This window comes from Manacus vitellinus, unplaced genomic scaffold (assembly GCF_001715985.3).
Source record: "Manacus vitellinus isolate BGI_N305 unplaced genomic scaffold, ASM171598v3 scaffold_28_pilon, whole genome shotgun sequence".
Taxonomy (NCBI): domain Eukaryota; kingdom Metazoa; phylum Chordata; class Aves; order Passeriformes; family Pipridae; genus Manacus; species Manacus vitellinus.
The window spans coordinates 9,916,577-9,930,665 of record NW_021940122.1 but is presented as its reverse complement, the minus strand read 5'-3'; the positions used below and the strand labels follow the sequence as shown (position 1 = coordinate 9,930,665).

The window sequence follows — 14,089 nt, the reverse complement described above, 5'->3', positions numbered from 1 at the left end:
CACACGTAACACACAGGCCCCCTCCTCTCCTTCTGGACAGCAAGGAGGTGGCATCGTCCCACCAAGCAGCGAAGCACTAGGGCTGTGTGTCACCGGGGTGGGGACAGTGAGGACATTTCCTAGAGAAACAGATATTCCCACCCTCCCCCCGGACCCTCTTCAGTCATGTCCACAGGGGCTCCAGCCCCCAGTCAATTAGTCAATTAACTCTTCTCCTCCTGTGTCTCCACAGAGGGGCCATGAAGGGACTACTGGGGAAAGAGGAGCAGGGGAGAGAAGGACCCTACTCCCATCCTCACTGCCCCCACCCCTTCCTCCCCAACACCTTCAGCCCACTCTCCCCCCACCACACACAGCAAGAGGATGTTCTAGCTGGGAATCCGCTGATAGAAGTAGATGTAGCCCAGGTCCTTCGGTGGCTTCTCAGAAGCACAGACTTTCTGGTCGTTGTAGATCACCCATCTGCAACAGGCACAAGAAGAGCTCAGGGATGCCATTCCATGGTTAAGACACAACTCCATTGAGTCCCCTCACCTGCTCTCATCCCTGATCCCCACAAGACCTCAGAAGAAACAGGGTGGGATTTAAAGCAGTACCTCCAAGTCCCCTAATGCTGTGGAAATCCCTCTCACCTGCCGTCTTTCTTGATGTGACAAACGTAGTGTCCACACATAGTCGAAGTGCCCATGTGGCTGATGAAGGCAAACAGCTGGTATTCTTGAGAAGAGGAGGGAAGAAAGGATCACCAGGGAAAAAGGAAAGGCATCTTACTCTGAAACACCCTGTGCAAAGCCCTCTCTAGAGAAGGTCCCTGATGGTAGCTCTGCTGGGTAATAATTTAGAACTGGATCCCCATCAAATGTGCCTGTGAGTGGTCTTAAGGCCAAAAATGTAGGGAAATGATGGTAACTTCCATTTAGCCTTCTCTCTTCCAACTTTTCATTTAGCCCATGGGTGCTGGATGGGTAAGGCAGGGATTCCCTCTCCATATGGCATCCAGCAGCCCAGCAGCACTGGCACCAATTCTGCACACAGACTGGAACCAGATTTCCCTGAAGGGCAAAAAAGCCTTCTGGGATAATTGAAAAAATGCAGCACAGCCCTTCCTGTCTTTCACTACACGGCACTTCCTCTGCCTCTCTCTTACTGGCTTCCAGGTAATTCCTACCCAGCCTGAAAGGTCTGGACTACATCGCCATTCCTCCTCTTTTCCTCTCGGCTTCTATTTCAACAACCAAACCAGCTTTGTGACAGTTACTGCTGCTAAAACCTGTAGTACTGCATGGATCAGGGACAACAAAGTCATGAGGAGTTTGCACCCCAAAATCCACATTCCTACAGCGTGGAACTCACTTCCAGGCCCATCGCGCACTTTAGGACCCACAGGGACGGATTCAGAGATGGAATCAGCTGCTGAGTGCCCTTCTGAGATATCCATAGCAGCTTCTGCAAGGTCATCAATGTGACTGAAGATCCAATCCACAGCACGCTCCAGACTGTTGTTCTGGAAGGAAGAAGAGAAGACAGTGAACTTGGGAATCCCTGTTCCTGAGAATATCCTTGCACTCTGATGTCACCCATGCCTCTCACCGTCGCCCTGAGCGCTTTCATAGCGTGGTCCCGGGAGAAGCCCATGGAGACAATAGTGGCCACACTGTCTTCTGAAGGAGGGTCTGGGCAGGCAATAGTTGACCCCGGTCCACTGGATCCAGGGAGAACTAATGGGTTAGCAAAGTCTGCAGCAGGAAACAGAACACAGCTCAGAACAGTTAGATCTCTCTGGGATGGATACAGTCCAAGTCCAAACTACTTCAGTTTTCCATTGTGGCAGCGGGACAGGAAGTACCGTGGCCCAGATGCAGTAAGCTTCACTATGGCCATGTGGCCCCATACCTGGATCATCCATATGTGACATGACCCACATCATGGCCGCCTCAACCCCACTGTTCCCTGTGTAATATACGGCTTTGCGGCAGGCATCCATGGGAAAGCCCATCTCCACTAGCTGGATAATCACCGACTCATCCAACATGGGTGCTGTGGGAACACAGAGATTAGAGCCACCCACTCCCACCCATCCCTGCCTGCTCCATTTTGTGTAGTGTCACACAGCCTCCAAAGCCACCACTTCTGACTTTATTTCACACCAAGCTCCATCTCTCTGCTCTTCTCATCCCTTAACAAACCTTGCTCTTCAGAAGTGCAGTCTCACACACAGGAATCCCAAAAGAACAAAACAACTGAGCTCATGAACTTGGGAGCACTGGCTCCTCCCTAGGCTCCAAACCCAACCTCCCACTGTGGTTTGTGAAAATAAAATAACTGTACCAGTTAAATCTTGTATAAACCCCAGTTCTGCCTCCTCTAAATGCACCAGACATGCCACCCCACCATCCTGCACAGAACAGGAATCAACAAACTCCCTTGCATAACAGGCATGCAAGGGAGGCAGCCGGCAATCACTGACAGAGGCACAGGGAAAGTCCGAGCAAGTGGGAAACTGCTAGCATGGGAGACAAGGCAAGGAGAGCAGGGAAATGAGTCAGGCATCAGGAAGAGAGGAGGAGAATCACTAACATGTCGGAGAGGAGAAGTGAGGGGAGCAGAAGGAGTCGTCGTCCTCGTTGCCATAGAACCCCAGGCTACCTTTGGGCTCGTCTGGTGTCACCAGTGGGGGTGCGATGTCTGGCATTTCCTCTTCTCCATCCTGCAGCCCTGTTCCCTGCAGCGCAGAGATATCCAGCTCCTCTGGCATTTCAATGGAAACATCTGCAAAATAAAGTCTTGCTCAGCCTCCCCACAGGGGCAGAAACAAAGGATTCGGTTGAGAGATCTTGAAGGGTAAGTCCCTGGGGATGCCTGCAGCAACTTTTGGGGTACTTCCTTTCCTCTTTGCAATGATGACCACAATATCCATATGTGACTCCCAGTACCTATATGTTCTGTAGTTCTCATTCTTCTTACCAAGCTTTTTGGGCACCCAGTCCAGACCGAAAGTGAACTTCTTGATCTGGATGACCAGATAATCTGGGAAAGAGGCGAACCGTGTTGTTCTGAAAGAGACACATAATATTTTTAAATACTTTGTCAGCAACAATTGAGGGCACCTAGTTGATTTAAGAAATCAGTGAGTAGGGCAGAGGCATATTCTAAGCCAGGAGGATACACCTATTTGTACAGCACTCCTGTGCTGATCTTAGAGGTCCTCAAACAGAACCATTTCTAAAGAAGCCCTGACAAGATGGGACAGAGTGCAACGTTTACAAAATCTTGGGGGTTGACAAAAAAGAGTACATGCTCTCTTACCCTCCAATCCTGTATTTTACAAGCCTCCTCACATTTTGGTGTTTAATTAAAAGTCTAACCCTTAAAAAATGTAGAGGAAATAATATCTTTTATTAGACCAACAGATACAGCTGCAGGAACTGACAGGCTTTCAAGCACAAGAGCACTTTTTGGATATGAAGCAGAAGTGAATTTTAAGTTAACTGAATTTGATTGAACATTATTTTGGAATCTATGAAACAGAGGGGAATGTTTGTGAAGGGAGAAGTGCCTGTGAGACAAGATACTTATTACCAGGAAATAACTGCAACATGTTGTAGAACTAACTTAATCAATGGTAAAGTGTTTGAACACAACTCACTAAAAAGCAAAACAAAATGTTATTTTTCAATGTGATGTTTGTAGTAGCTATTTCTTACTAACAGAATATTTGTTAGAAAAATACTTCCAGCTTCTTCATTGCAGAAGAACACACAGTAGCATCACAGCAGAAAGCCGCTTACATTTGTAATCTTCTCACTCTACCTTTTCACTCTTGCATGTGCTCCAGGCAGTGAGAAAAATTAAAGCTGTTCTTTAAACTTTGCTACTAGCACTTAAGTTACCATTCTTAAAAAGAACTCTTGCATCTGTTACACTCAGTGTTTTTTCTAATCTTAATAGCTAAAAACTTAAAGAAATTTGAGAGACTATGCAAGACCACTGTCGCCATACTGTCAGTACTGATTCTAAAGCTAAATTTTACATTTACAAAAGCTACTAGTTTTATGGAATATCACTGTATTTTCATAGCCTCTCAGTAACTGAAATCTGACTTCATCAACACTGCTGTTCTGCCCACTCAGGGCAACCACTCCAGCACTGACAGACTGATTCCCACTCTGCTTCAACCTTCTATGGGTCCAGGGTGTGGTTGACTACAAAGCTTCGGTAATGCTTCTTCCCCAAGCCACTACAAGTAGTCCCCAAAGATGCAGCTACGGCCAGTTTGTCACAGCCTAGCTGACACACACTCACTTGAGAGCCACAGACTTGGCCTGCAAGGCTGTGCTCCAGAAATCATCCACCTGCTCTGGAGCTCCATAGGCCTCTAGGCAGGAGCTGAAAGGCACCTTGGCTCGCACCAGCTCAGGCAGTGGCTGCTTCTCCTCCTCTGCTTGCCTCTTCTTCTCCTCATATTCCAGTAGTTCATCTAGAGAATAAAGCAGAGTCATCAAGGACCACCTCTAGGTACCTACAAAACGACTGGTGTAAGCTATACCCAGGGGCGGAACAGGCCTATAGATACACGCCATCAAGAATGGAGCATAACTTCCAGAGCACTGTTCTGCTACTGCAGTCAGTCCTGGTTTGCTGAATCACAGGCCAGCTTGTGGTGTCCGAGGGAAAGGCTCCACAGGGACATCACCGTGTCACACCACCTCTGAAGAAATCAGCCTGATCCCACAAAAGCAGGAGAAGGATCTGGCCTCAGAAGTGGCAAAGAAGTCCCCTTCTCATTTAAGGAGTTCTGTAAGAATAGTACAATACACAAACACAGAGTTTGCTACTGTTCAGGTCTTGGCACATTACTGACCTTTGTTGAGTGCAGCATCCATTGGCACAGGCAGCTGCATAATATAGTCCACACGCTGGGTATATTTCACCTTTTCTGTGGCCAGGCACTTCAGCTTCTCCTCCACCAGAAAACGGAAGACCTCGTTAGGGTTCTCCGAGCTGCGGCAGTTCCTCTGAAGAAGGAGAGATTAGAAGGACAAATGTAACATCAGAATGGCAGAAATAACTATCTGCAGTAGCAGTGATCCCACACAGGACGTGGCTGAAGAGTATTCACTTCTGTACCCAGTCCTCTTGAAAAGACAGCAAAGAGGAAACTAGAGCCAACTTCACTACCCCAGGAACCCATGGCACGCCTGCCCCTAAAGAAGAAAATTTGCATCTCCAGCTGTGCCACTCCCAGCAGAGATTTCTCCAAGGAGTCAGCCCTGAAAACATGGCCAAGCATCTCTCCTTCTCTGCCTCGGCAGGTGCTGGCTGGCCAATTTCCCTGTGTTCTCTCCCTCTCTCTGCCCTGATTGCCAGCTTCTCACCTCCACTCCTTACCCTTGCTGTGGGGAGAAAACCAAGCTGGCTTTTCCATGATTTGACAGATAGACTCAACCATTACCTCCACCATATTGATGAAGTGCAGAAAGAATTCCTGGGCATCCTGCTGTCGGTTAGTGGAAAATTCTGGGTGCCCCTTTCCGATGAGGGACTTAAACATGCGTGGAGCAATGCCATTTTGCATACCCTGCAAACAACAAAGTGGAACAGGAAAGTGGTCATAATTTGCCAAGCATGTGTCCTGGCAAGTAGCACACTACTCTTAGCCATGCTTTTCTTCAGGTGACACGATCTTGGAATGAGCCTTAGGAAATGTCTGCAGAAAGGGTTCTCTCTCCTTTCCTACACAGTACACACAGTACCTCATGCAACACACACATCAAGAGGATGCCATATCTAAGGATCACCTTCTGATCAGGCTGCTGTTCCCCATCTGCAGAGGCTGGCCTTGAATACTCCCCAGAAAGCAGTCCATGGCCCAGTTTGGCTCTGGAATGATGAAGTCACTGTTAGCATCAAAACAGTTTCTTCAATCCCACATACTCCGGGAGCCACAGCAACCCATCCAGCTTTAACACTGTCAGTCTCACAGGTAATAGCTTTCTCTGCTGCACCAGACAAGATCATCTTATTGTGGTCTGCCCTCTGGCCCCAGGAGATATCACTCACTTCAAAGTTACCAGGACTTTTGGGCACCAACCTCAGCCACTGCTTGCACACTGAGTAGCACATAAAGGAAAAGCGGGTGCTGAGCCACATGGCAACTGTGTAACAGCCAAACTGAGCTGTAGCCTGACCCGGGTAAGGTAGCAGTCTGTCTGACTGTGCAGGAGACAACAGGGCACAGGGAAACTGTCTGAACCAGAAATAGCATTGCTGTGAGCAGACTGATCACTTTTTCCCAGAGGAAAAATCAGGGATGACTGCATGAAGCACTTAATGGACAACAGAAGTGTTCAGGAAATTCTTCCTATGCTGACTCTCCTACTGTTTCACTTCACTCAAGTCATTCCCCATCAATACCGCCATTTGTCTGGAACCAAACCTTACCAATTCTTCCCTCTGCTTTCTGGCTGTCTCATCTTAATCCCCTCTCATTGAACAACTCACTCCAGGCTGTCCAAATTTAGAAACCACCCCTACCACTGAGCTCCCTACCACAAATGCCACCTTCCCTTTCTTCATCCCAAATCTCCACATGCTGCTTTGCCGTTTTAGAGCAGCTGTAGCATAGATTTCATGTATTTAAAATGTAAAACCCTCCCAAATCTTGTGTTCCTCCATCTGCATATTCTCCTGCTATTGCTCACACAACACCTCTCAAGGGAAGCCTCTTTAAGCATATATAAATTACCCATTGAGAATAAAATTGACTAAATCTACATATTCCTTTGCTCTTTACAATCTCCCTCCACTGCAGACAGCAAGCACTTTTGCTGTTATGCAGACAGAAGCTGCCTACCAGAAATCCCCCTGGGGTGACAGACAATACTGTCTTCCCACATAACTCATTTAAGAGCCTCCCATGAACACTGAGGTGCTCTCTGTCCTCTGCACCTAGGGCATTCAGCTGAATTTCTTAGCTTACATCCTTATTGATCACTGAGGATCAGTGTCTTCGGTGGTGGGCATGGAAACAGAGAGTGAGGGAGAAACCTGAACAAACCAGCAAAGAAGGGATGCACCCAGGCAGCTTTGGCCTTCCTTCTCTCACCAAAACTCTACGTACACTTGTGTGCTGAAGTCCTGTGTGGGGTCTGAAGGTGCGCTTTGGAATATCTTCTCCAGCTTGTCCACATACCTGCAGAGCAAAATGAGACAATCTAAGGCATATATAGGTTCATCTAGTATAGAGGTAATTCTGAGCATGATTACTGTAACAGAAGCTCCCAGCTCTAGGAGACCTTTCTACTGATCCCAGACTAATGCAAAAGGGTGACTAAACTCACTTACTTTCTCTGGAAGTCTGGGATACTGAACAGCACCTGCATCACAGAATTGAGGTAGCAACTGTTGCCCAGGTTACGGATACCAGTGTACCCAGGCCCATAGAGAGGCTTGAGCTGCACGCCAGACTCCTGGATGAGCTCCCACTCCCCAATGCGCTGATTCATGTCTATTTCCAGTTCTGTCATTGTTTTGTCTGTCTGCAGAGGGAAAGAACAGGAAAAATCCTCAAGACAGACTCAAGGGCACATTAGAGGTGTGAAAAGTTGTAGAGATACACATAGTCAAATCCATTGTGGTTTATGGTATTCAGAGAGGAGGAAGAAACAAGAATTGTTTCCATATATCTGAATACCTGTGACAGAAAGAGGAAGGATAACAAACACGGGAGAAATCTGAACCGTTCCTTGAAAAGAGGCATAGAAATCACACACTAACACTGAATCTAGGGAACAAAGCTCAGCACCTGGGAGTCTCTCTGCCCACAGTACTGACACATAACCCCAAGGAAATAAACTTGAGGGACATGAAAGAAAGGCAAAAAAGGCAGTGAAAGAAGAGAGGTAGATGAGATAACTCTCTGTGTGACAAAAAAACCCAGGGTTTCTTGATCAGGAATGGTTCTGCATAGTCACAGAAAGCTGGAATCCAACCAAAATACCTAGAGTTGCTACTCTCTCCCTCTCAGCCTATGAAGGATCACCCTTCCCCCTCACCTTCTGCATCTTGAGCATGTCAATCCCAAAGTGTGCCAGGTGTTCTGCCAGGTTGGGATCCAACACCATGTCATCCTCGTCATAGGAGTAGACATCTATGCAGGAACACGGAGGAGAAACAGAGACTTATAATGGCCTGTGATCTCAAATTCACAGCTGGATGAAGAGAACAGAGTGCTCAGAACTGTGAGTTTTGACAAACTGGGCAGTTGGGGCTTCTTTTCCTCCTCAGCAGAATAGCATCACAGAACACTGAGATTCCTCTGAACGACGTGACAAGACAAACAACTTGACAAGACAAACAACTTTGCCACTGATCGAGGTACAGAGGTACACATACGCTCGGAGTGAGGAAATTGGGTTACTGTGCCATATACTCTCTGCTTAAGATTTGGACACAAAATTCTTTGATAAACACCCCACCACGGAAAATAAGATGGCAACCTGGATAACTATTCTAAAGTCCTCCAGTTACAAGGGAGTGGAAGAGGAAGGCAAGGTTTTATCAGCTGTTTCTTCACTTCATACAAGAAGTACATCAGAGTGGAGAAGTTCACAATGGGATGGCACTGCACATTCCAGGTCATAAGATGGGCAGCATTAGTCCCATACCTGGAAATCCTCCCTGACTTGCCTTGTCAGAGACCCAAGTCAGCCTGAGCGTGCCTGGGATTTCCCCACAGAGGATCCCCTTCTCACCAGCCCCATCAGGAGTAATTGTTCCCAGTTTCACAGCCAGTGGGTAGCCAGTTTCTCGGTAATGCTCGACCGCGTGATTGTTGCCACCACTGCCATCAAAGTAGCGCCGACCACAGAGGATGGCCCCGTCCGTCATGTTCAGCCACAGGTTCTCCTTCATGTCACACTTGCTGCACTTCCAGCCACTATGGACAGGGAACAGAGAAAAAGAGATCAGAGCGAAAACCTTTGGATCCTACCTCCCAAGCCCTCTCCGTTACTACCCACTGCTGACCGCATTACCCGTACTATAGGCAATCTCAATCCTCTTTCATTTCAGAACACTGAGCATCCTGAAATGCCTTAGTTTGCCATCTCCTCCGAATTTACTATAACAAGGCACACTCAGAGACTCACAAAAGCAGCGTCATCTGCTGCTGCAGTACAGGACAGGAGAAGAAAGTGACGGGGACAGGTCTGGGACACATCTAGTTTCAGTACTAAGCTCACCATGGTGGGATGCGGACATCGTTCTGAAGTTGGTGCAGAGAAAAAGCGTGTTTGGAAACACGTCGAACCTCCCCATCCCAAGCTTGCACCTCCTGCTTCCGTGAGGCTGAATCTGCTGTCAGGATGGCCTCAATTGCACTGGCAATCTGGAATTAGGACAGCAGGAAAAAACATGAAGGGCACATGGAAAGAAGCTTCCAGTAGCACAACACTGTACATTTAGGCAAGTCAGTTGTGTTATGGAGCCTCTGTCACACACAAGCCAGGACTTCATAATATAAAGAACTGTGTAAATGCAGAACAGTCCTGCTACTGCCAGCTGAGACTTCACAGCAGCTCTGCAGGATCCCTTTCACAGGGTAGTGTTTCCTTCTCTGTAAAGGTACATTTCCTCATCAATAGAAAACACAGGCCTACACCCAAACATACCCTATCTCTGACCATGTCTGGTAGGCCCTCCAGCCCATCACGAGGAATATCCAAATGGTCTGGGAAAATTACTATTTTTACATCTTCGTCATATTCAAACTTTTCTTCTGTGATGTCAAATCCACCTTCTACACCTACAGGAAGAAAAAAACATCGTGGTAACAGGTAAAACCAAAGAGCTTGCCAAGCTTCTTTGCCCAGAGTTTACATGAAATAAAGCACTATGACTAAGATAAAGCTCTAAATCAGTGATCTATAACCTTTCTTCCACTTCTGGGTCCCAAAATTTCTGCTGGCAGTGTGGACTTCACAGAAGCAAATATAAGCCCAATGACAACAGGTTTGCCTTTTCCCAGCTCTTTTTACCGATGCTTAAAAAGAGTCTCCAGACCCTGACTACAACCAGAAAAAAACCACTTGTTCTAGAACAGAGCCAAGATAAAGCACTGGAGTTCATCCTTCACCAGAAGACTCAAGATGGTGAATGGAGATGTGCATGAAGAGATCATCTTGCAGCCCTGTGCACAGGTCAGCTCTGCCAGCATCTTTAAGGAGCCTGCCTCTGTTTCTTGCCTTTTCCAGAAAGGATAGTTCAGAGTCCTGAACTCAAGCAAGAAGAACCAGGAACTCCCCTGGAACATCCAGAATCACAGAAAAAGCCTTAGGAAAGGTATAGTGCTAGTAGTTTCTCATGTACACTTAGCCTTGCTTTCCAGAGGTTGGAACAGAAATGGGAGATCCATACATAAAAGGTTATTTGCCAGCTGCCAATAGTCATGATGGATGTTCACCTAAAACATCTGTAGTTTCTGCAGATTCCCTCAACTACAGCAGGGAACAGTTTCTGAATTATGTAGGAACTCAGGGAAAAAGCTTGGCTGTTCCTATTCTCCAGGTGTTCACATGCTACATCCCAGAAGGAAACAGGCAAGACAGACAGGGTTTATTAGCAGCCTAAACCCCCTGATTTTTTAAACTGAATTTCCTTTATTCCTTGAAAAATTGCACGTTGTGGCTCCAATAACCTCTGCAACAGATCTATGAACATCTGTGACTGCAACAAATTTCTGCAGGGAATACAAGCTTTTGCTGTTCAGTGTCTCTGCCTCAAGAATCCTCTGCGTGACACAGTTCTGATAACCACTACCGCATTTCCTTAAAACATTATTGACAAAAACACTCGGTCCCATGAGATCTTCTGCAACTCCCTCCTTAGATACCTACAATTTTTACACTGTGCACAAACTGCTACCTATGAATATGGTGATTTTAGAAATACCTGAAAACAGTCCCCAGCATCATGCAACAACATACCCAGATAATCCTCTTCTGTGCCTCTTTGGCACAGCCCAGAGAGATTTCCTGTCACCACTTCACAGAGTAAAGCCATACACAATCCCCCAGGGCATTACACGATTCCCAAACTCTAAACAAACTAAACCAGACTGGTGAGGTTTCCTCAGTGGTTATATGAACCTTCTGAGGCTCTAGATGAGGAAGAGTGTCTTCAGCCAGCAGACTGACTCCTAGTCCTTTCCCCCCCACTTATAGCCAACACCTTGCCACGAGGCACACTGTTTCCCTTTCCATGGTATCTACGCACCACAGACTACAAAAGTCATTCAACCAACATTCAGGCATAGGAGGCAAGCACTGTAGATTTCTTTTTTTTTTTTCCATGGAGAGGGGAGCATGAGGTACAGAGAGATCAAGGGCTACATTTTGCAGCTAATGACATTTTGCTCTGAAATCTTTCTAGTACTTTAAAAAAACCTCCTGTGTCAGGATTAGCTAAACGACCATAGTTCAGCTAAAATAAAGATAAAAAAAATCTCTCCTGAACTTAAGACCACTGTGTCACAGGGCTAATACTTTCTTTTATTCTCTCCTGATCCATTCACACCACTAAACTGTTATCACAGGTAGATATTTGCGAACCCACTGATAACACTTCTCTCAAGACCTTTGCAGAATTCAGGATGCAGAAGTAACTCATAATGCAGACTGGGCCTCATCTCTCCAAAAGCAGCATAATTGTATCAATAAAAGCACTGGCTACCTGAAGAAACATAGATTCTAGTCTCAATTTTGCTAGAAGTGATCTTTTGGACTCCATTCAGCTCACCATCCAAACAGAGAGCAGCTGACAGCCTTAATAGCAGTGTTTGTGCTCCGGCAGCAGTGGAAAAAGTGAGCCAAAAGCAAGATGTTCCCAGTCCAGGTTCTGGATTTCCCTCTAGTGGTCAGCTTCCAGCAAGCCAAGAACCTGTTACTGCTACAAATGTTCCTGTGCTCTGCTTTATGTGTCTCCATAATGGTTCAGAAATTACGAGCTGAGACTGCACCAAATAAGCAGCATCTCCACTGATTGCCATGACAGCCTTTTCAGTTGGTGCAAGAGAATAATGGAACACCAGCCTTGTTCTTCTTCAAAAAAGGGCTTGTTTTTAATATTTTAATGTTCACACGTATTTTCTCCAGCATCAGCCTTGTATTTCAAAGACCTATTGAGCCAAAAACGTTAATACAGCATTTACCATTAACTTCTTCCCCATCTATATCAATACCACTAGTTCGATATCTGAGAAGTTTACAGAATAGTTTATCTGTCAGAAGCTTCAAACGTACTTTTCTCAGACTTATATATTTTCTCAAACTTCCTTCAGCCCCACACTGGGCACATCCTGTTTAAGCAACAATCCCATTCTGGTTATAACCATAACAAACTGAGCCAGGCATGCAGAGAGGATACAAAATGTATTTATCCACATAAAACATGATGCAACTTTGGACACAAAACACAACTACCACCTCAATGACTGTTCTGCAGAAACTATTCACCTGAGACACATTAGAAAACGTGAAGTCTTACTTTGGCCAGTCATACTAGCCCAGAAGAGTAAAGGCAAAAGAGACGAGCCAGGCAGCTCCAGAGAGCTGGCTCAAAACAACAAGGACCACAGAGTGCACAAGTACTTCCTTACCAATAGCCAAGCGAGTTGGTTTCTTCCTTGGGGGGTCCCCAGCACTGGAATTGGTGTCTTCTTCCTTCTATGGCATTGACAAGAAATACGGAAATAGAATTAGGGGGACAGGCAAGCGGTGGCAGGCCTTAAGGATTGAAATTAAGCTACCCTGAGAACAGAAGGAAGCTGGGCCGAAATAGCATGGGCAATCCATACAACAATGCAACATAAGCAGAGCTGAAGGACTGGTGTCCCTCAATTCACCAGGAAAAACATCAGTTGTGTCTGAGGAGAATAAACTGTATCTGGTTGAATAAAGAGACACAGCCCAGCTCTCAATTTCAGAACAAGCTTGAGCATATATATTTTTATTTTTTACCGGTTTACGTGTTCTTTTGAGATGCAGATAGACCCGCTGGCCTGTTTTCTGATAGTGCCTTTCCACATACTGCTTCCCAAAGCCCAGGAACGTGTTCATGCAGATATACAAGCCGCCATCTGACTCCTGGAAGGAAGGAGGAATGAAACTGAAGGGAGGTGGGAAAGAATGCCATTCCAGCTGCTAGGATAGGCACAGAAAACTAGTCATTATTCAGTAAACCACGGCAACAGCTCATTCCTACATACCAGTCACTCAGCAGCGAGTCAGAAATAAGATGGCAAGCCCCTGCCTGGCTGTCCCACAACAGGCACTCCTGTCATGATGACATATTAAAAAAACTATTTGCCTGTTCACTTACGGCAGGGTGCTACTGAACCAGGAAAGTCTGAGCTTCCCCAGGAGTCTATCTTGCAAAAGGCCCTTAGCACTCACAGTTCACAAGTTCAGAGCACAGTACAATCATTACCAGCAAAACTGTGGCACCCTGTCCAAGAGCACGATTCCAGTGCCACAGGGAATGCTGCCAAGCTACAGTGTGAATAAGGTTAACAGACCACTGTTTACTATTGCTATTGGGTTCAAAAGCTTGTGAGCAGCTCCAAAACAGACCCAGAATGAACCCCACTATCCCCCCAGCAGCTGGAAAACACCATGCTCGTTCAGCAGAAGTATCCTTTTAAAATTGAAGGGGTGAGAGACCCAAATGCAGAGGCTGGAAAGAGTGAAACCACTAAGGTCTCAGCAGCAGCTGAGACAGTCAGAGTGGGCAACGCACGGCTAGGCATCACTGTGGGACTCGGGGAGGGGATGAGGGCCAGGATGCCATGTGCCGCTTCCTCGAAGGACCCGTATCTTCCAATTACAGCCCATTTCTGGTGGGCTGGGGCTCAGCCCGGACGAGCACCCGCGGAGAAGCCCAAGGGGGGACCTCGCTCTCCTGCCGCCTGCGCCTCCCCTGGTCCGCCTAGGCCGGGCGTGGGTAGCGCAGGAGACGCAGGGATGCCGGCGGGGTGGAGATGGCTGGAGAAGGGACCACTGCCATCTTAATGACACAGCACGGCCTTGGCCCC

General features: G+C 46.8%; 2 protein-coding genes across 3 annotated transcripts in view; one reads left to right on the top strand and one right to left on the bottom strand.

Annotated features, from left to right (window-relative positions):
• Positions 1-6: 6 nt before the first annotated feature.
• Positions 7-13,707, bottom strand: USP5 (ubiquitin specific peptidase 5). Of its 2 annotated transcripts, none has more exons than XM_029960687.1 (19): positions 13,017-13,707; positions 12,656-12,722; positions 9,672-9,805; positions 9,243-9,388; positions 8,754-8,938; positions 8,055-8,149; positions 7,345-7,538; positions 7,121-7,192; positions 5,799-5,880; positions 5,453-5,578; positions 4,862-5,015; positions 4,303-4,477; positions 2,965-3,053; positions 2,578-2,769; positions 1,894-2,037; positions 1,591-1,736; positions 1,354-1,504; positions 633-717; positions 7-462 (listed from the first exon to the last, which is right to left on the bottom strand). In XM_029960687.1, the coding sequence occupies exons 1-19, from the start codon at positions 13,113-13,115 to the stop codon at positions 369-371; spliced, it is 2,430 nt and encodes an 809-aa protein (XP_029816547.1). In that variant the 5' UTR covers positions 13,116-13,707; the 3' UTR covers positions 7-368. The 2 variants fall into 2 exon arrangements, with proteins under 2 accessions (XP_029816547.1, XP_029816548.1); XM_029960688.1 differs by having other exon boundaries at positions 168-462; positions 2,647-2,769; positions 13,017-13,706.
• Positions 13,114-14,089, top strand: part of CDCA3 (cell division cycle associated 3) — a 4,640-nt gene continuing 3,664 nt past the window's right edge. Inside the window, exon 1 of the mRNA XM_029960643.1 lies at positions 13,114-13,174. Within this exon, the coding sequence (XP_029816503.1) occupies positions 13,114-13,174 (61 nt within the window). The remainder of the gene's footprint in view (positions 13,175-14,089) is intronic.